General features: G+C 45.0%; 1 protein-coding gene across 1 annotated transcript in view; it reads left to right on the top strand.

Annotated features, from left to right (window-relative positions):
* Positions 1–17,680, top strand: part of LAPTM4B (lysosomal protein transmembrane 4 beta) — a 35,551-nt gene extending 17,871 nt beyond the window's left edge. The window contains exons 4-8 of the mRNA XM_015560889.1: positions 3,227–3,300; positions 4,026–4,148; positions 7,425–7,523; positions 10,224–10,319; positions 17,247–17,680. Of these exons, the coding sequence (XP_015416375.1) occupies positions 3,227–3,300; positions 4,026–4,148; positions 7,425–7,523; positions 10,224–10,319; positions 17,247–17,324 (470 nt within the window). The 3' untranslated portion in view covers positions 17,325–17,680. The remainder of the gene's footprint in view (positions 1–3,226; positions 3,301–4,025; positions 4,149–7,424; positions 7,524–10,223; positions 10,320–17,246) is intronic.
* The last annotated feature ends 2,675 nt before the right edge of the window (positions 17,681–20,355 follow it).

The following is a 20,355-nucleotide window of genomic DNA, read 5'->3' as shown; positions in this document are numbered from 1 at the left end:
CCATGTTGGTGGTTATTGGGTGGATTTGGGGCCTTTTTCTGATAAATAGAAGCATAAGCCAGGCACCCAGCTCTAAGGTCACAGAAATCTGAATATTTTATCATCACAGTCACACTGTGTCCTTGCTGAACCTAGTCCCAGACAAAAGGTCATGCAAATGTATTTCTCACTGGCTTTGAGAAATACATTTTAAATACATTTAGGGAAAAAAAATTGTTGCTGGGCAAATAAGAGGGGAGGGAGGATGGGTCAAGAAGCAGTTTTAGAGACTGGGAGTATTTGTGGACCACAAATAAATAGCCAGCTGTTTCCCCAGCAAAATGGGTTTATTCCAGAACAACCAGGAATTGCAATTCAAGACATGGGGTCTAAGGGTGAACCACCTCAGATCCAGAGAAAGGACATCAAAACATGTGAAAAGGAAATACAAGATAACGGAAGTTTAGTTAAAAAGCAAATCATTCAAATGACAGAGCAGAAAGAGCCTTCCTCTCTGGTGCCCGCAGCCATGTGGAAAGCCCCAGCTGACCAAACTTTTTCTTTTTTTCCCTATTTTGCAGATTTTTTTTTCTAATTGTGCAGATTTGTCTTTCTAGTCAGCCGCATTTGTATTTTATTCACTGGGTAGATGCATCTGATTAGGAAAAGATACCGCTCCATTTATTGGAGAAAGGATGGTCTTTTCAATAAATGGTTTATGTAACATCTCATCCTCCGCTTACTAGCTCTGGGCAGCCTTGGGCAAATTTTCCTTTTTCTCTAAAAGGTAATAATAGTACCTACCTTGTAAGGGTGCCATAAGGATTAAATGAAATAACAGTGCCTCGTTCACTGAGGGGAATGGGGAAAAGAGAAAGCAGACAGCGTACATCCCACCGTGCTCAGAGTTTTATGCAGGACGGGCATGCCACGCTCATTGCTTCACACGCGAACAGCAGCCCTGGAGTGGGCGTGTGTAACCCGAGACGTTCCCTTTGCATTTAAGGCATTTAAAATGCATTCACGTTTACGCCCTCCCCTGGCTCTACAAGAATGCGAGGAGGCATTCATGAAATTCCCGTGTGGGTACCTCTTTCCTCACTAGAGGGAAAAGGTACATTAGCTGAGCGTTGAAATTATAACATAAACTATAAAGGTGTATGTATTCCAAAAGAAATCATGGTCTTTTAGGTACTAGTCTGAGGCTATCCTAACCTTCATTTCTTTTTCTTTCTTGAGAATCAGATTTTCACTCTAATAAAAATCATTAGCGCCCAGCCCAGCCAGTGTGGCTCAGTGGTTGAGCCACTGACCTATGAACCAAGAGGTCATGGTTCGATTCCTGGTCAGGGCACACTCCGGGTTTCCAGCTTGATCCCCAGTAAGGGGCGTGCAGGAGGTAGCCGATCCATGATACGCTCTCATCATTAATGTTTCTATCCCCTTCTCTGATCCTCTCTGAAATCAATAAAAATTCTTTTTTTTTAAAAAATCGTTAGTATTGTTATAAATTTACTGCATTAAATCTGTAGAACAAACTGAGGAACGTTCATTTTTTACGATGGCAAATGGTCTTGGTTGACATGTCTGCATTTCTGTCCTAGCGTAGACTGCCACCCTGTGCTTCTGTTCTTAAACCTCCTGCTTAAATGTTGAGGCTGAAGAGAGGGTGGTTCTGCACTGGAATCCTTTCCTTTGGAGAAATAACCCGTAGGAAGTCAGCAGCCTGGCTGGCTCAAGGTCACTATTCAAAGGTTAGATAGAAGCGGCTTGTACAGTAGAGAGAGCCAGAGATGGCAATCGTGAGAGCAGCGTTAGTCATCGTTCAGCTTTCTGTGCAAATGCTCTCAGCAAGTTACATAACCTCTGAGCCCTCGTTTCATAATCTGCTCTGTGGGAACAGTAGCATGCCTGGGAGTTAGGGTGACTGAAGGGGATGTCCGTGAAATGGCTCCGAAACTGTCGCATTGGACAGACCTTTCCTGCGTGTCATCAGTATAGCAATTATTAAGGAGATATTTCATATTCTCTCTTTTTTTTTTTTTAAACTAATTCCTTGGAATCCGGAGTATATTTTAATCTTACAGCACATCTCCATGCAGATTGACCTCATTCCAGATGCTCCGTGTCCGCATGTGGCTAGTAGCTACCGTACGGGCTATCTGTCCTCTTCTCAGAGTTGAGGTTGTAGTTGTGAACAAGATGTAGAAAGCCTTTTCCCTCCCCAGGTTCCTCTAGCAGAGGGAGACAGACAACACACCACAAATGTGGGTGCGATCGCAGCGACGTGCCATAAAGAAAATGCAGTAGTGATGTGGGCGTGCCTGGGAGGTGTTGCATCGAGCTGAGACCTGCCCGGTTCTGAAGGCAGAGCCAGCCCTGTGAAAATCTGAGTGACGTTTCTTCCAGTCAGTGGGCGTGGCCTCAGGTGGGATGGGTGATCTTGTGTTCAATGAACCAAATGGCACGGCTGGGTCTTAGAGAACAAGAAAGTGGGATGAGGTCTGAAGAGACTGGAGGAGTAGACCTGCTTTATTGTTTCTCGCTTGTTTTGTTAATCCTCACTTGAGGACTTTTTTTTTTTTCCAATGGTTTTTAGAGAGTGGAAGGGAGGGATAGAGACCTTGGGAAACACCGATGTGAGAGAGACTGGGCCTGGGGATCGAGCCTGCAATCGAGGTTCGTGCCCTTGACCGGAATCAAAGCCGCAACCCTTCAGTCCAAAGGCCGAGACACTGTAACCACTGAGCCAAGCCGGCTGGGGCTAGACCTGCTTTAGAATAAGCAGAGACAGGAAGGCCATGATAAGAAACTGAGGTTTTATATTAAATGAGATGGGAAGCCAGGGAGGGTTTTAATAGGGGCATGAGACACACATGAGTGTATAAAATACAAGTTAGACACCTACATATTTTAAAAAACAACAGCTATCATATAATTCAGTGGACCAGACGTCCAACTTTTTAGATCTATCTCTAACCGATACCGCTTTCCCATTTTTGAAATAAACTTATATGTAAACCAGTCTCTCACCTACAGGCATTTCTATGATTTAGGGAGAACATCTTTTGAGCCTCACTTCCTTAACTCTCATCTTCTCAAATTCCAAAAGATCTCTGCTGCTTTACTTGGTATGAAGGGCCCCTCACTTGTAATTGGTTTATAGACAAAGTGCCTTTGTGGAGAGACTAAAGAAATGCTTAAACAATGGATCTACTGATTTTTTTTTTTTTTTAACCTTTGGCAGACATGTGCATTGCTATCGCAATTTCTCTTCTCATGATCCTGATATGTGCTATGGCTACTTACGGAGCGTACAAGGTAAGCAGCTTTGCCGTCAGCGGAGCCTTCGGGAGGCTCAGACACAAAGCCCATTCCAGGAGGGGACTCTGGCCATGTCGCCCTGGCCCAGTGTAAATTAAGTCTGGTGAACAGGAGGGCTTCGGGCCCGGGCCTGTTGGCTAGATGCCCTCGATGCCCCATTGTTCCTGAGCTGCCTAACCAGAATTTCTTGCCAGGTGTGTTCAGCTCTTCCTCAACCCCCTGTAAGCCACTCATCCTCACTTCGGAAGTCCAATACCTCCTCCTCCCCTTTTTTTGTCCAAAATATGTCATAATACACCCAATGTTGCCTCAATTCCTCCCCATGAGCATGGATTAAAAGTTTAATTTTTTTTCCTGTTTAAAAAAAAAAAAAAAAGGAAAGAAGCAGGACCTTTCCTCCATCCCTTGCATGTGTGGTCTGTACCGCTGTCCGTAAGGAGTCCGATGCCATCGCTCTCGGTTTTCTGAGAGGATCTTTGAGAGTGTAAGTCTCTCGTGAATATGGTGTCGTATTAGGAAAACCAATGTAGTCTCAGAGATGTTCGCTGGATTGTTCATTGACTCCCATTTGGCTTACCAGTTGCCCCCGTGGCCTGGCTTCGTGGATGCTATTTGCCCGTTTCCCTTCAGATTAAGAAAAATATCTCTCTGAAGGAAAAGAAATCCCGTTTGGTGATTTTGAACGTGATGGGCATTAACGTCCGGTTTTCTGTTTTCTACAGCGACGTGCTGCCTGGATCGTCCCTTTCTTCTGTTACCAGATCTTCGACTTTGCTCTGAGCGCCTTGGTTGCCATCACTGTGCTGGTTTATCCGAACTCCATTCAGGAGTACATACGACAGCTGGTATGTGGCCGCCCCCATCACTGCGTCTCTTCCCAAGGCAAACCCGGTTAAGTAGCAGATAAGAGGTACCCGGATAGGCATGCACGCATATTAATTTGTGGATTTTTTTTTAAGTCAGTGTTGTAACTTTTTTTTTTTTTTTAATATATTTTATTTTTTACAGAGAGGAAGGGAGAGGGACAGAGAGTTAGAAACATCGATCAGCTGCCTCCTGCACACCCCCTACTGGGGATGTGCTGCAACCAAGGTACATGCCCTTGACCGGAATCGAACCTGGGACCCTTCAGTCCACAGGCCGACGCTCTATCCACTGAGCCAAACCAGTTACGGCAGTGTTGTAACTTTTTAAAAAATAGGTATTTTTATTGATTTCAGAGAGGAAGGGAAGAGAGAGAGATAGAAAGATCAATGATGAGAGAGAATCATTGATCACTGCCTCCTGCACACCCTCCACTGGGGATTGATCCCGCAACCTGGCCATATGTCCTTGACCAGAATCGAACCCAGGACCCTTCAGTCCACACTTTATCCACTGAGCCAAATCGGTTAGGGCTAATTTGTGGAGTTTTAACTTGCATCTGAGTTAGTGATTAGAGGTTTTTTGATGTTACCACGGAGATAAGATTTTTGGTTTGTTAGAGCACTCTTTGGAAAACCAACCTCCTGAGATGCGTTGGTGGCTGAGGTGATGGTATTAGATGCACCTCCCTAACTGAGAAGCTGGTTGCTAATTGTTCTATTTTTGTGAAATGGGATTTGCTCAGTTAGCAGCAAAGGGTAGCTTTTTGCCTCAGCTGCTGTACGGGAAAAGTGGGACTCGGCTACATGCTGCGTCCCAGACTTAGGTGGCCACAGAGCTTTCTTCCCCCAGCAGTTTTTTAGACCAGTTTTCTGAATGTCCTTTGTAACCATTATGCAAATATTGAGGGCTGGGTTTTGAGAAGTTTGGGGAGGGAGTGAGAATAGAATACTTCTGCCTTTTACATTTTTAAAAGAATGTTTTTATTGATTTTTAGAGAGAGAGGAAGAAGGGAGAGGGATAGAAATATCATTAAGTTGCACAGATAACTTGCACTCACATCCCATTGACCAAAACATGAGCATATGGCCTCACCCAGGTGCAAGGAAGCCTGGGAAATGTTAGTCCTATACTAGTCAGCTATGTGCCTAGTGAAAAATCAGGGTTCATATAAAGTAGGGTTACAGTTGTGAGTACACAAAACACCAAGTTTATTATTTATTAATTATTGTATTATTTTCCATACAGGCAACCTTTTTTTGCCCCACCCTGTGCATGACCCACAGGTTGTACAGAATCCTCTGTCTTGAAGGACGTGTGTGTTTACTCAGGGATGATGATCTGGTGCTGGCGTCCGGACATCCCCCTTGGAAGTGTGGAGGGAGCGTGATCTCCACGTAGTCTGCCGCATGCGGGCCTGGGAAGGGGGTGCTGAGTCTATTGTGTGCTCCAGCCCATCCCTTGGCAGAGATTTACAAATAGGACCGGAGAGCCTCATGGGTAGGCCAGCGTTCAGAGCACTGCAGATACCGCCTAGACTTCCTGCTGTGCCCACAGGGCTCAGTCACTCGGTACTCATTCTAGAGCCGCTAGTAGTAAAATGACGATATTGTTCATGCTGGCAGGAATTGTAACAGCAGCTGTAAAAAAAACCCCATCAACTTCTATTTGTAATTACAAACCAAATAAAACAAGTGAGGACGTTCTACTTAGAGATCTGCCTGGGCTGAAAGAGTGAGGCCTACAGACGGTCTCAGTGCCTGGGAGACAGTAATGAGAGGACAGTCGGAGTGCCGCCGATTCAGAGGCCCTCGTTGACACGTTGAGAAATAATGAGTCCGAGAGACTGTTGTCTGAGGAGGTGGGGGAAGGCACCCACCACGCCTTTTCTGTTTACGTGGAGCCTTGTGAAATGCCGCTAAAACGAGCCGTGTGCGTGTGTGTGTGTGGGTCTCAGCTGGACTCAGACACCCCCGTCACTTTTCTGGGGGAATGAGCGTAAAGTCTTTATGGAAAAGGGTCCCATGCTTCCACTTTCATCCTTTTTTCCGAGACAAGGAAACCATATGATTTCATGTTCTCTGTGAAGAGCAGCTGGTTTTATTCTTACCCGTTACACTAAGGACTCCGAAACCCTTCCGGGCTCCCAGGGAAGGGACCTGTTTCACGGGCCGATCATGGGCCGATCATGAAAGAATGACTTAGGTTTTATTTCTTACATGTTTTGCCCACAGTGAAAGGAGACTCTGAACATCACTGAGTGGTGCTCACCCCCCGGGAGGTGGAGCCAAGCCCAGGGTGGCGGGGGGAGGGTGGGGAGGGGTTACGAGTTTTCTCTGGATCCTTCCTTAACATTTGGGACGACTCTTGTGTCTCAGGGTATGGCTAATATGGAGTCCAAATACATAGCACTGGGCAGCCTTCCCACACCCTTTCCTCAGCCAGTTAAACGCTGGGCTTGGCTCAGTGCCGGCCGCCCCGCCCCGGCCCCCCAGAGCAGCAGATTTTACTCTTCCTGAAAACTTTCCTTTGACCTGGTGGTTAATCAGTTAATCAGTGGAACTTGATTATTCTTAGCAAAGATTCTGCTCTTTGAGGAGAAGTAGCATCAATAAAAGTGGTCTCTATAAAGAAGATACCAACTTTATTTTATTTATTTTTAAATATATTTTTCCTTTATTTCCGAGAAGAAGGGAGAGGGAGAGAGAGAGGCAAACATCAATGACGAGAGAGAATCATTGATTGTTTCCCTCTTACACATCCCCTCCTGGGGATCGAGCCCACATTCCGGGCATGTGCCCTGACTGGGATTTGAACCATGACCTCCTGGTTCATAGGTTGACGTTCAACCACTGAGCCACACTGAGCGGGCAAGAAGACTAATTTTAATTGATTTTCCCCCTTTGCCCTACACAAGCTCTTGAGTCAGAATTCGCAGGCAAATCCAAGTATCAGAGGTGTGTAAAGACTGCTACCTTTCAGCTTTTTGTATGGTCGGAGGGCACAGGTATGTTTTCAGGTCTCAGGAACCTTCCTCTGACTGTTCTTTTTGAGAGTAATTGCCTGAATTATGAGCGGACCAGCCTCTCCTTACCACGCCGTTTGTAGCTTTTCATTCGGAGAAGTAGGCTAGACATTCTAGGGGTCTTTAATAGCTACCTGCCCTCACTGTTTTCATAAGCACATGTGACTAATGCCTAGGGAATATAATCCTGAGTGTTAATGCGTTTTGCTAATGAGGCATTTTCCTTTTGCAGCCTCCTAACTTTCCGTACAAAGAGGATGCCATGTCAGTGAATTCTACCTGTTTGGTCCTTGTTGTTCTTCTGTTTATCAGCATTCTCTTGGCTTTCAAGGTAAGAATAAAGATTTTACTTCTTGCCTTATTGTTAAACGTATTCACGAATGCCACAGAAGCACACAGACTTCAGTCAGCTCATTCTCTTGCTTAGATATCTGAACTGCTTTTGGATTTCCTGACATTCTGTTCCTTCTCTTATCTGCATGAGATAAAAACTCACCAAACTTCCATAGGCCCATCCAGTCAAGGGTTATTCCAAAATCTATTAGGATGAGAAAAAATTAATGTAATGTCATTCATTATGTAATATCCTATATAATAAAAGCCTAATATGCAAATCGGCCGAATGCGGAAAGACCCCAGGAATGACTGGTGCTATGACGCGCACTGACCACCAGGGGGAAGACGCTCAATGCAGGAGCTGCCCACAGGCCTCGGGCCAGCCAAGACGTGTGTGAGCAGCCCCCCCCCCCGCTGGTCAACCCCACAGATGGGCCCTGATTGCCGGCCAGGCCTAGGCACCCTACCCATGCATGAATTTCATGCACCTGGTCTCTGGTATATTATATGCTGCAACATTTATTTCAGGGTTTTTAAAATGCAATATATTCTGAACATCATTGTTTAACAGTCTATTATATCAACTTACCATTATTTAATAAATTACTTGGACATTGAGACAGTTTCTACTTTTCCACTTATTAATATTGCTACAATGAATGCATTTAGATACATCTTTTGTATAGTTAGGCGTTCCTCAAGATGCATTTCGTAAAATTAGAGGGAATGCATAATTCGAAGGCTTTTGACAGGCTGCCAAATTGACCTCCACAGAAGTTGAATGACAGTACTCCTGTCAGCAGTGTTCCTCATTTGTTTTCGTCTTATAAACCTGATAATAGACACATCACTATAATCTATTCATGTGTGCTACTAATAAGTAGAAAATTCTCAGTTTATTGTTGGACTTTGAATTTTTAATTCTTAATATCATAAAAATTACCCAATTCTTCAAAAAAAAAGATCAAACCTCAGGAAGCTTGAGGAAGCTGCGTTTAGGGAGAAAAATCATTTTAAATAGGTAATATGATGAAGTGGCTCATTCAAAGAAAAGGATTCATTGAATATCATTTAGGTCTACATTTCCCCTTACAAAACAGTATTTTGATATTGCATGTGTAGTTTAGTAGTCAAGGATTTGGGTGCATTTTATGCATAAATGTTGAGGCTTACTGCTTCTGCAGCTCCTCCCCTCCTCTCCCCCAACTTCCTGGCTGCTCTGTCAACCCCAACTACTGTCCTTGGCCACCCGACCACCCAGGCTGCATGTAGATACAGCAGGGCCCCAGGCCAAAGGCCACAGACTCAAATCCCACTTAGTGCCTTTGTCCTTGAAGGGTAGATTCCCTGTAGCTTCTTCCTGGTATTGGTGCCTTTCCCTTGCTTTTACATTGTGTGTGTGTGTGTGTGTGTGTGTGTGTTTCTGGCTTTATCAGTTTTACCTGCAAGAAGAAGGTTCATCTGACAAGCTACTGTCTGCCATTACCAGAGGCTCAGAGGCTGAAGCCTCCCAGTGCTCTTTTTTTTAAAAAAATATATTTTATTGATTTTTTACAGAGAGGAAGGGAGAGAGACAGAGACCCAGAAACATCGATGAGAGAAACATTGATCAGCCGCCTCCTGCACATCTCCCACTGGAGATGTGCCCGCAACCCAGGTACATGCCCTTGACCGGAATTGAACCTGGGACCCTTTAGTCCGCAGGCCGACGCTCTATCCACTGAGCCAAACCGGTTTTGGCCCCAGTGCTCTTAAGAAAGGCATTTTCATTTTGTAGGCATTTTCATTTATATTGAAAATGCTTGCTTGAGATTTTGCGTCAGAGCACCTAGATTTACCTCCTATCGCTGCTATTTCCAACTGTGACCATGGCCTTGGTGTCTTCCTTTATCAAATAGCAGTGGTAGTTCAGAAAACAGTCTGTAGGGGACTGTGAGGTTTAAGTGAGGGAACGCACATATGGCAAGATCCATTGTTCCTTCATTTATTCAGTAACTATTTATGAAGGGTCTCCTATGTGGTTTCACATAGGAATATACCCAGGAGTGTCCCCGATTAGTGGCCTCACGACCTACTTTTCTCCGTTACTCATCGATAAGGTTTGTCACCACTCCAGTTCCCTGGGAGTCGACACCAGCACACGACAGTTGCACTTGGTCCTAGGACAGCAGAGGGCGCTATGCTTACCTCCTAGCTCTGCAGATAGGTGACGGACAGAAGTAGTCAGTGCAGGTTTATTTGGGAAACCCACTAAGTTCTCTTCCAGGTTACAGAAATGTCAAATAAGAAATAAAGTCACTGAAGTAGTTACTGGGTTTTTAGAGACAGTAGACCCGAAGTTTCCCATTGGAGTGTTTATTGAGTGAATGCTGCTGACTGGGAATTTGGGAGCAATAAATGTGTTTGGCAATTGCTACTACCTTTTCTTTGAATTTCTTGTTCTGCTCTCAGCCCCTCTCTACTTCCACCACCTACAGAGGTGGTGTGATAGGAAAAGCCTAGCGTAGCACCCTTTGCCAGGAAGGTAGTGTACCCAATATTTGTAAGTTTAAAGTCTTTTTGGTGTAGAAGAGTCAACATGATGCATTTATCATTTATGTACATAAAGTGTTTGTAATGTGGCTTTATCTGTGGTGACATTTGACGTTGTCTGAAATCTGAAAATTAAAGATCATATAATCACTACTACTTCCAGGGTTACTTGATTAGCTGCGTTTGGAACTGCTACCGGTACATCAACGGCAGGAACAACTCCGACGTCCTGGTGTATGTTACCAGCAATGACAGCACGGTAGGTGCCACAGTTACCGCAGGGGTCTCTACATGTCTGAGGGTTTCCGCATGTTTCTAGCGTTGGCTCCGTTTTCACAGTTGTTGAAACATTATCGTGAACTGCTTAGTCATGAGAAGATTGATAGTTGAATGAAATGTTTCATTTTCCTTAAAGTATATTAAAATTCAGATCACTCAACTTCTGGTTTATTTTAAAAAACCATTACAGATAGAAAATATATGTACCTTCTCCATATTTATGTATCTTAAACCTGAGTTATTAAACCATGGTATATAGATAATTCTGCATAGTATGACTATGTTATCTCACTTAACATATGAAATAAAACCTAGAAAAGTGGTGTGATAGGTGGGGAAATCAGAATGGCAGAGGTAACTATGTCTTTAAAACTTGCCCAGCTTATGGAAACCTCCGTAAAGGAATTTAGGTGATCTCTGTTCTGGTAATCGTTGTGCCTCTCAAATATGATTTTTTGGAGCACACGTCTTCTCTGGAAGAGTCTCGGAAATCATTTGCACTTTATGTAATTTATTTTACACTGACCGCTCACGGTAAGGTAAAAGTGTGAGTCATCCAGGGGTTAAGGTCCTGTGTATCCATCACCTTTGCATTGAGCACAGTGCCTGGCGCCGTGATCTGTACAGGTACGTGCTCAAGGAGTAGCTAACGAAAAGGATGGGACTGAGCATGTCGGGGGGCGGGGGGTGGGGGGGACGAGATGGGTACTATTGCAGGGGATAGAATGGACAGAACAGAAGAAGGGTAAATAGGAATGGCAGGCCAACTCTAAAGTAGAATAGGGTTTCATATTTTGCTTTGTTTTTTGAGTTCTGTAACCTGTCCCTGCCTTTACTTTGCTGTGTATAAAACGGGAAGAAAACAGTTTCAGACTTTATGTCAAATACAGAAGCAAGCTGATGTTGCCAAGGACTCTGGGCTTTCTGAAAGCATGTTATTCACGAATAGTTTTCTTAAGCACTCACCAAGCATTTGTTGAGTTGAATCAAATATGCATGGGCAGAGGTTTAAGAAGAGGCTTCGCCTTGAACAGAGGCACAGAACCCAGCGTGCCCAGGTGCTGAGGGATCCTTTCCGGGGTCTGCAGGGTGCTATGCACTGATTACAGTAAGCACATGTTCGACTCAACTTCCTGAAGAATTTTGCTTGAATCAGTAAGTTTCTTTAAAGAAATGACTTCAATTCAGAGTCATTATAATTTTGATAGAATTGCTAGCTTAAGAGAATTTTTTTCCTTCCAAGTTTCTGGGTTTTTATTTTATCTAAAGTCTCTCTCTCTTTTTTCTTTTCTTTTAAATCTGTATACACATATTGTCCTGCTTGACTAATGAAGTCTAAACAAAGTTTGAGATTTTTGAGTTTGAGGAACCAGTGAAGTTACTAAACAGGCAAGATCTATCAGAAACTTTCCCTAAATATCGTGATGGGTAGGACTTCAAAAGCTATACTATTTTAGAAGTTCCTCAGAGAAGATAATGTCCCTATTGCATGTCTTTGCTTTGGCATACACTTGGCGGCGTTTTTTTAGTGCTTTCTTAAGGGTTGCGTGTGTACTTTTTAATAGAAGCAAAGTGGAAAGACTACAAAAATACACACATTTACAATATACTTCAAATCAAAGGATATTCTGAAATTTGTAGAAATTGAGGTGCTTAGAGAACTTAAGAACTATTAAGTCCCCAAAATACATCCAAAGAACTTTTTATTTATTTATTCTGCACAACCCCCACTGGGGATGTGCCCGCAACCCAGGTGCATGCCCTGGACCAGAATCGAACCCGGGACCCCTCAGTCCGCAGGCCAACACTCTATCCACTGAGCCAAACCAGTTTCGGCCAAAGAACTTTTTAAAGGAAACTTGTTTTTCTCCATTGGAAAGATTCACAATTAGATATGGAGGAACAGTTACGTTTCATGTAGGCCAACATCAACTCAAAATCATAGTGCATTTCAACGGGACACCCCCAGCTCTTCTAACAATAGACCTCTTTCCTCAGAAAGGCTTCCGGCTTGGCAGTAGCTGGTAGTAAGGAGGACGGGGGGCCGTGGACTCAGGCCAGCTCTGGTTGATCCCTGGTGTGTTGGCATGAGATGCTGGGGGATTGCTTGAGGGTTACTGTTGGTCATTATCTCCCCAGTCATTCTGTGTCAACTTGCCCTTTTTAAGGAAGCTGAGTTGCTGCTGGTAATGCGACTATTTTGTCAAAGTTCTCAGTGAGCCTTTTTATTTTTTTAAAATTTTTTGAAGAATGGTATTCCTGGGAAAGGAAGATTTATCATGTCTCATAACTCAATTGCATTGATTGTGTGTTCCAAAATATAGGGGTAGGTCACTACCTGAAGTCTCAGCTCTCTGACAGTATTTAAAAATGTTTCAAAAAAAACACAGAATGGTATTGTGGTTACTTATTTTTTTAAAAATATATTTTATTGATTTTTTACAGAGAGGAAGGGAGAGGGATAGAGAGTTAGAAACATCGATGAGAGAGAAGCATTGATCAGCTGCCTCCTGCACACCCCTTACTGAGGATGTGCCTGCAACCAAGGTACATACCCTTGACCGGAATCGAACCCGGGACTCTTCAGTCCGCAGGCCGACGCTCTATCCACTGAGCCAAACCGGCCAGGGCTGTGGTTATTTCTTAAGCATTCTTATATATAAAATCATTTTTATACGAGGTAATTTCTTAACATCATAAAAGACCCAGTAAGTGCTCAGATTCCCAATTGTCTTGTAAATGTCATTTTTTTCCTAGCAGTTTCTTTGAAACAGAACCCATGGCTCAATACCGGGGGTGGGTAAAAGTAGGTTCACAGTTGTGAGTCTGTGGAAGTTGATTCTTGTATCGTTATTTACTAATTATTGTAGTAACTTTCCATACAAACAACTTACTTTTGCCCACCCCTGTATGTATTTTAAGTCTCTGTAAGTTTTTTGTTAAAGAAATTGGTTTGTCCTGCAGACTAGATTTTTCTGATTGTAGTCCTTTGACTTTCCAGTAGAGCAGTGGTCCTCAACCTTCCTGATGCCGCGACCCTTTAATTCAGCTCCTCATGTTGTGGTGACCCCCAATTTCATTGTTACAAATTGAACATAATTAAAGCATAGTGATGAATCACAAAAACAATATGTAATTATATGTGTTTTCCGATGGTCTTAGGCGACCCCTGCGAAAGGGTCGTGCGACCCCCAGAGAGGTCGCAACCCACAGGTTGATCTAGAGGCTTCCCTATTCCTATTCCCACTTTTCCTTCCAAGATTACTTCACAGTTGATTATATGTTCTTCCACCAGGAGGCATATGATACCTGGTTGATGCTGTCTTTCTGGGATGTCGGCAGCCATTGCATCCTAATGCCTAGGTTCATTGGTTCTTTAGGGGTGATATTACTATGACATTCTATCATTCTTTTTTTCACTTATTACTGGGAATGTTTATAGGGAGAAACTTTCACTCCTGTACCAATTGGCTACGCAGTTGTATTTGTACCATTGATTAATACACTTAGCTTTGTTCTTTTTCATCAGTTTTCAGAATGATAAGTTGGTTCATTATTCTCTAGTGGTAACCAGTGAGGAGCAGAGTTTTTTGTTTGTTTTTGTGAAGTGTGTTTTTTCCCCAAAGGTTTCTTTTTAAAAAATATATTTTTTTTATTGATTTCAGAGAGGAAGGGAGGGGGAGAGAAACATTAATGATGAGAGAAGCATTCATTGCCTGCCTCCTGCACGCCCCCTACTGGGGATGGGCCTGCAGCCCAGGCATGTATGTGCCTTGACCAGGAATTGAACCATGTCCCCCTGATTTATAGGTGGACACATGGGCCAGGCATGAGGTGTGTTTTTAAGTAATAAATAAACTCCTAAAAAGAGGCCTCTTATTATAAGAGCCAGCTGCAGAAATACAACTGTTTTGATAAACTTTATCAGTAAGCCTAAATACTTATTATTGATACTTTCAAAGGGGGAAAATGAAAGCTTTCTCTTAGGACTTGGTACATTATAGTTGCTCAAATTGTACCACGATTAGCCATTTGGAGCCTCTTCAGGTTGGAGCCCGGAACTTCGGACACAGTCTTTGGTAGCGCCTTGCTGTCTGATAAGACAAGGTGTTCTACGCTCGTCTTGCTCATTGCCTGCCCAGACACGGAATCGGCCATTTCTCCAAGGAATACAGCTTCCTTTTGCTGGAGACCACAGTCTGGGGTTGCAGGGTGGGAGGACAGATTCCTTTTTTGAAGCAGGGCTCTTCGTGTTTAAAGACCGATTTAACTAGAACTAAATGGAGGTGTTAATATAAACATACTGAGGCCTCACTCTGACATCTAAGGGGGTTGGTATGATGGAGTCCTGTCATTTTCCCTGTCTCCGTAGCTATATTAAGATCCTTGTAGTGTGTAATGTACGCTTATCTTTTGTCCAGGTCTTTTTTGGGAATCTACACAGACACGGTAACATGTTGAGTCTTTCACTTCCTGTCAGATAGGCCAGATGGCTTTGCTCCCAGATTAAACAGTCTCAAGGTGACCTCTGTGGGGAGATCCCAGGGCTCTGGTTGGTAGACGATAAGTGTGACCCCCCCCTTTTTTTTTCTATAAAACAATACACATTATTGACCAGACATATACTTTCCTAAATACTACTCAGGGAGACTAGATAAAGAGTAATTTAATTAGATATTGGAGAGCATGCTGTGGGTTACTCTTTACTCTAGTTTCCCAACCAAATCAAAGCAAAAAAAAAAAAAAACCTTTAAAAGAAATGCCTAAGATAAAAAAGTCACTAACTCGTCCCGGTATTTTGTTCATGGCACCCTTAAGTCAAAAGAAGTACCTGACCGCTTGTGTCATTAAGCGGTCGGGTCCAGGTAAGAGTAGTAGCTAGTGTCGTGTATCACAGGTGTTGCCTTGACAATTTAAAATAATGCTGAGGGGTTCTTTGAGTGACCGAAGGACACGGTTGGGTACCCCAGGCAGGTGCACCCTTCCTTTCAGAACATGGTTGTAGACTTGACATTCAGAAAATTGCCCTCTATTTTTATTGTTTTTCTTTAAAACATACACAGGACTTGACTTCTTAATTTATCATAAGTGTCCAAAATAAGAGTTCATATTGAATCTGGCCTGGTTCAACCCAGAAAACTTCTCCCCTCCCCTCACCCCCACTCCACACATGCTGGGTCCCCAGCCTTGCGGAGGGGACCCCTCCGTTCTTGTTTTGAGTTCTTCACTCAGCACTAATGTCCCTTAGAGTTCTGTCACACCCCCTCACCCCCCCTTAGCTATTTCCCCTCCAATGCCCGGTTAATCATTCTTTATGAAACCCTCTCTTTTTAAATGACTGGGTGGTTTCTGGCCCTAGATTGGACCCTAACCAGTATAGATGCCTAGAACGCCAGGCTCCATTTCCCCACCAGATGAACCATACAGGTCCTCCAGGGCCAGCAGCCTAAAAGATGCTCCCCCCAGCGTGTGCGTTCCTCTGTTGGGTGCCGGCCCAGCTGCGGTTACGACAGACAGGGTTCAGCTCAGGAGGAGCATCAGGACTAGAAGAGCAGGATAAGTGGTCAGTGGGTTGAGGAGAGAGAAGGGTGGGTGTGTGGGGGGGGGGTGGGGGGGGGGGGGTGTGGCAGGGGTTAGGGTTGTAGGGTTGACAAAAACTTAAAAAGAATATTTTAGTGTGTGTCTAGAAGTCAAAGGATAGATAAATGAAAATTCATGGCATTGATAAACATTAACCACTTTAATGTCCATAATAGAAAAAGTAACAGGACGTGGTTTGGTTTTGTTCCTTTGTGAATATTCTTTCTCTTTCGACAAAGTACTTGAAGTGGGTGACACTTTACTTTTATCTCATCGCTGAATTTCCAAGGACAGGAACTGTATCTTGCGCCTACACTGCCTGTCACATAGTGGGTACATAGTAAATGTCAGTTGACTGATTAAAAGGCTAATTACATTGAGTCGATATCCTCTTGTGTTTTGTTTTCTACCCCAAGAAAGCCAGAATCAGCTGATGCTTTCTTATGCTGACAGTTCATAAACAATTACACGTGGTGATTTTCATACTGGACATGTGAACAGAGGTTACCAATCAGTTTACTATTTGTTTCTCCCACCATTTACAGGTGCCATCTTGCCATTTCAGGCGTGCGTCATGCTATGTGTTAGGGACGTTAATAGCGCTCTCATTCTCAAGGGCCCTCATTTTACAGACGTGGAAATTGGGAATAAGTGACCCACCCAAGACCACACCGAGAAAGTGTGGCTGAGCCAGGCTTTGAGTCCAGATGGCCCCCTGGCCCTGCGTGCTCCACTCTGCTGTCCGATCTCACACGCGTGGTTCCCGGGGTCACTCGGGTGCCTGCCCTGCAGGTGTGCCCACAGACATAACCCCCGGAGCCTTTTCCCTCTCAGAGCCACCACTGCCTCCTGCCCGTCCCAGACACACAGCCTCGCACCCTCCGGGCACCGTGGCGTCCAGGCCCATGTGAGCAGGGTGTGGAAATCTCTGCAAGGGCCACACGTCTCTTCCCATTTGCTTCCTTAAAGATGCAAAAAGGCTCACCCTGGCCCGGTAGCTCAGTTGGTTCGAGTGTCGTCCCCATACACCAAGGTTGTGGGTTTGATTTCCGGTCAGAACACGTATGAGAATCAACCACTGAAGGCATAAATAAGTGAACAAGCAATAGATGTGTCTCTCGCTCCCTTCCTCTCTCTGTAAACTCAATAAATAAAACTTAGAAAGGATTCAGAAATCTCATCAAAGTCTGGCCACCTGCTGGAAAATTGAAATTGGTCCAGGTCATGGGAAACATTTCATTACATAAAAGTTCAATGGAAGGTAAAGCTCAGGAGAACCTACGTGCACTTTTCAACACTGACCCCCATCTTCTCTCTTTCTCCTCAGGTGCTGTTACCCCCGTACGATGATGCCACTGTGACCGGCGCAGCCAAGGAGCCGCCGCCCCCTTATGTATCTGCCTGAGCCTGACGGTGGGCGGGGCAGAGCAGAGCTTGGCTTTGCAGACATCGAGGCATTAGTTCTTTCTCTTCTGAGATGCGCTCTCCGAGTTATTTGTTGCTGAGATGTTGCAACTTAAATTTTCAGTGTTAAGTTGAAGCCCTCTGTATTTTTAAACGTATGCTTTAGCTAGAGCACTGTGTTAGGTTAGCTTCCCCGGACGCCTGGGCGCCGATTCCCGGCAGTCTGGGTGGACTAGAGGCAGAGAAGTCTGGTTTTGTACCCCTAGGCTCCAAGTTGGGGGGATTCATCACATTTTGTTCCTCTCTGTTCCCTCTCTTTCAAAAGTATCAAATAAAATAAAAATGAAACGATACTTTCCTTAAGCCTCTCCGGTGTGTGGAAGAAACCCTTGAGAGAGCAGGGCTGTTAATGGTGAATCAGTGCTCCGGTTAGGGAAGTAGAGGTCCATTAGTGTGCCTAAATAAAACAGGAATTTCCTTAAGAGCCTTGATGGCATCAATTCAGGGACCATTTGGGTTTGTCCATGGGCTAAATTGAGACTCTCTGACAATCCCCGGCAGTGAGAGAGCAGCCATGGCACGTGGCTGTTCTGGGCACCCCGGGTCTGAGGTCATGGAGGGGCGTGGGAGGGGCGTGTCTCGTCCGAGTTACGGGGCGAACCGATGTGTTAGGCGCTGCACGGCACCCCACGCTCCCTGTCTCCAGGCATGCTATCCCCGCCTGGCCCTCTCACTGCATGGTCTGGCCTGGCCTGCCTGCGGGATGTCCTTCTCACTTTGTCAGGGGGGCACTGCTGGTAGGTACTTACCTGATCCTATAAGAAGGTTTCTTTTCTCCCCGCCAGGCACATCCTACTGCTTGGAACTTCCAACTATAGTCATCTTTCAAAGCGAGTGTAGAATGATCTGCAGAAAAATGAGAAGGGGTGCTTTCCTAGGGACCCCCCCCCCCCACCTTGACTGCCTGGATTTCAGGGGACTTTTATGTATTTGTAGATGGAAGAGTCCCAGCTCCTGTTTTGTTTTGTTTTTTTCCATTATTCGATGTGCTGTACATGAAGGCTCTTACAATTAAAGTGAGATTTGCCCACACCCAGGAATTGGCTCTGGCGGCTGTGCCTTGGGACCCTTTCCGCCCACATGGCCGAGCCCAAGGAGGAGGTTTATGGCTTGTTTCACACATGGGCTCTTTAATATTTCAGTGCTGATGAAATCAGAACGTCTTCGGCCAAGAGAAATGGAGACAAACAGACCTGAGCTTCCAGCAGTCCTCACCCTGGCCTCTACCAAGCTCCGTGTGCTGAGCTGTTTTGCATGTGGTTGCTTTGTGTTCCCGGAGTGCGCTTTTAATGAGCAGCTCAGATTTTACTACAGTGGGAGGGAGATTAAACATTAAAGGGAGGGGAGAGGGGGAGATCTGTAAACCTGAGAGTCAGCCTCAGTTATTTCTCATGACATATCTCTTTAGTGTTCTGTGTAAACTCAACCTAAGAAGTTCTGTTCCTGGGTGATTTAATGCCCGTAAGATTCACACTGAGTTCATCATAAGGGTCATTAGGGGTGGAAAAGGCCTATCCGGTCGTTTCACTGATCCCTTGTGTAAGGCATGTTGCTATCCATCATTTTCTAGCTTTTTTGCATAATTTTGCAGCATGAGGAACAGCACATGGTAAATGGAGAGAAGTGCTGATTCTGAGTCTCTGGAGGGTGGTCTGAGAGGTTCTTGTTCATGTGACACTCAGCACCATAGACATCAGGATACCACTTCCTACTCGGGTCCCAGGTGCTGCTGGAGTGTGACCCAGGCTACGCTGCGGAGCTGCCTCTACCAAGGAAGGAATTGCCGCCACCGTGGGGAGGTGGTGATATGGAGAGCGCACTCCATGCTTCAGGAGGTCGTCCGGTCTTTGTCTCATTGCTCATCCAGATACCCATCTTTTAAATGTACTTTACACCCCACTTTAATATCTAGCTTCTTTCTCCTGTTGTCTATAGAGAAACAAGAATACTTACTGCCCCAATTGTTCTCATGCCTCTGTACCTCTGGTCACTTTCCTGGTGAGACAGGCATCCTCGGTTTTTTCCATCTCGACCCCTTCTCCACCCCCGACCTTCACACCACCCCGCCCCCTCCGCCAATTCCTTATTTTAAGGTCATGGACATTCCGCTCAGCCCCACGAGGTGTGCAGATGGGTCCACCAGCCACCAGCCCTTGCCAGAGAGAAAGCCATAAGTAAGTCCATTTGCTGGGGCAGAGGGAAGAGGAAAATGTGCTCCTTTGGCTTAGGCTGTGGACTGTCCACCAGAGAGACGGAGCTGCTATTGAACAAGTCAGCCAGACTTCCAGAGTGCCGGGTCCCAGGCGAGTCTGAAGGCCGGAAGACCCCCCCACCCCCACCCCTTCCCCTTTTGCACCTGCCTGCATAGACATGTGCAGGATCTCCCCACCCCCCAATCTGATGTTCTTGTCCCTGCCCTCCACCCCCTGAAAATCTAAGACTTTCCCCTTCCTTTCTGCACTCTCTCTTTTTACTCTGTTCTGGCCCTAAACACTTGTTTAGTTGGACTGCTTAACCAAGCCACACCTCATTTCATTTGTCTTTTCCTCTCCACCCTCAGGCCGCTCATACATTGTACTAATGATTTCAGTAAACCTTCTTTATAGACTTGTAACCATTAAAGTTGTTTTCTCCGTAGAGGGATGCACTGTATTTGAAATAGTCAGCCTTCAAGACAGTAATCCTGCTGTGCAAACAGCTTCCGTGGTAGAGGGAAACAGATGAGATTGATTTGCAGCTGCCCTGGAAACGGACTTAAACACCATGAGACAGTGTTTCTGCAGGTCACGTAGGCATCTGATGTTCTGGAGGGTTGAAGGCAGGGCCTTGGCCAAGGTCTGGGAAGAACTCGGGCAGAAGTGCTGCCCACCTTCAGACCTAACGGGCACCCAGAGTCGTGCCTGTGGCTGTGTGAAATGGGCGTTTGGCAGCTCAGACGCACCTTCTAAAAGGGAAGGAAAAAGGAATTGGGA

The sequence above is a fragment of the Myotis davidii genome, unplaced genomic scaffold, assembly GCF_000327345.1.
Source record: "Myotis davidii unplaced genomic scaffold, ASM32734v1 scaffold390, whole genome shotgun sequence".
Classification (NCBI taxonomy): Eukaryota; Metazoa; Chordata; class Mammalia; order Chiroptera; family Vespertilionidae; genus Myotis; species Myotis davidii.
This window is presented reverse-complemented; position numbering and strand designations above follow the sequence as displayed.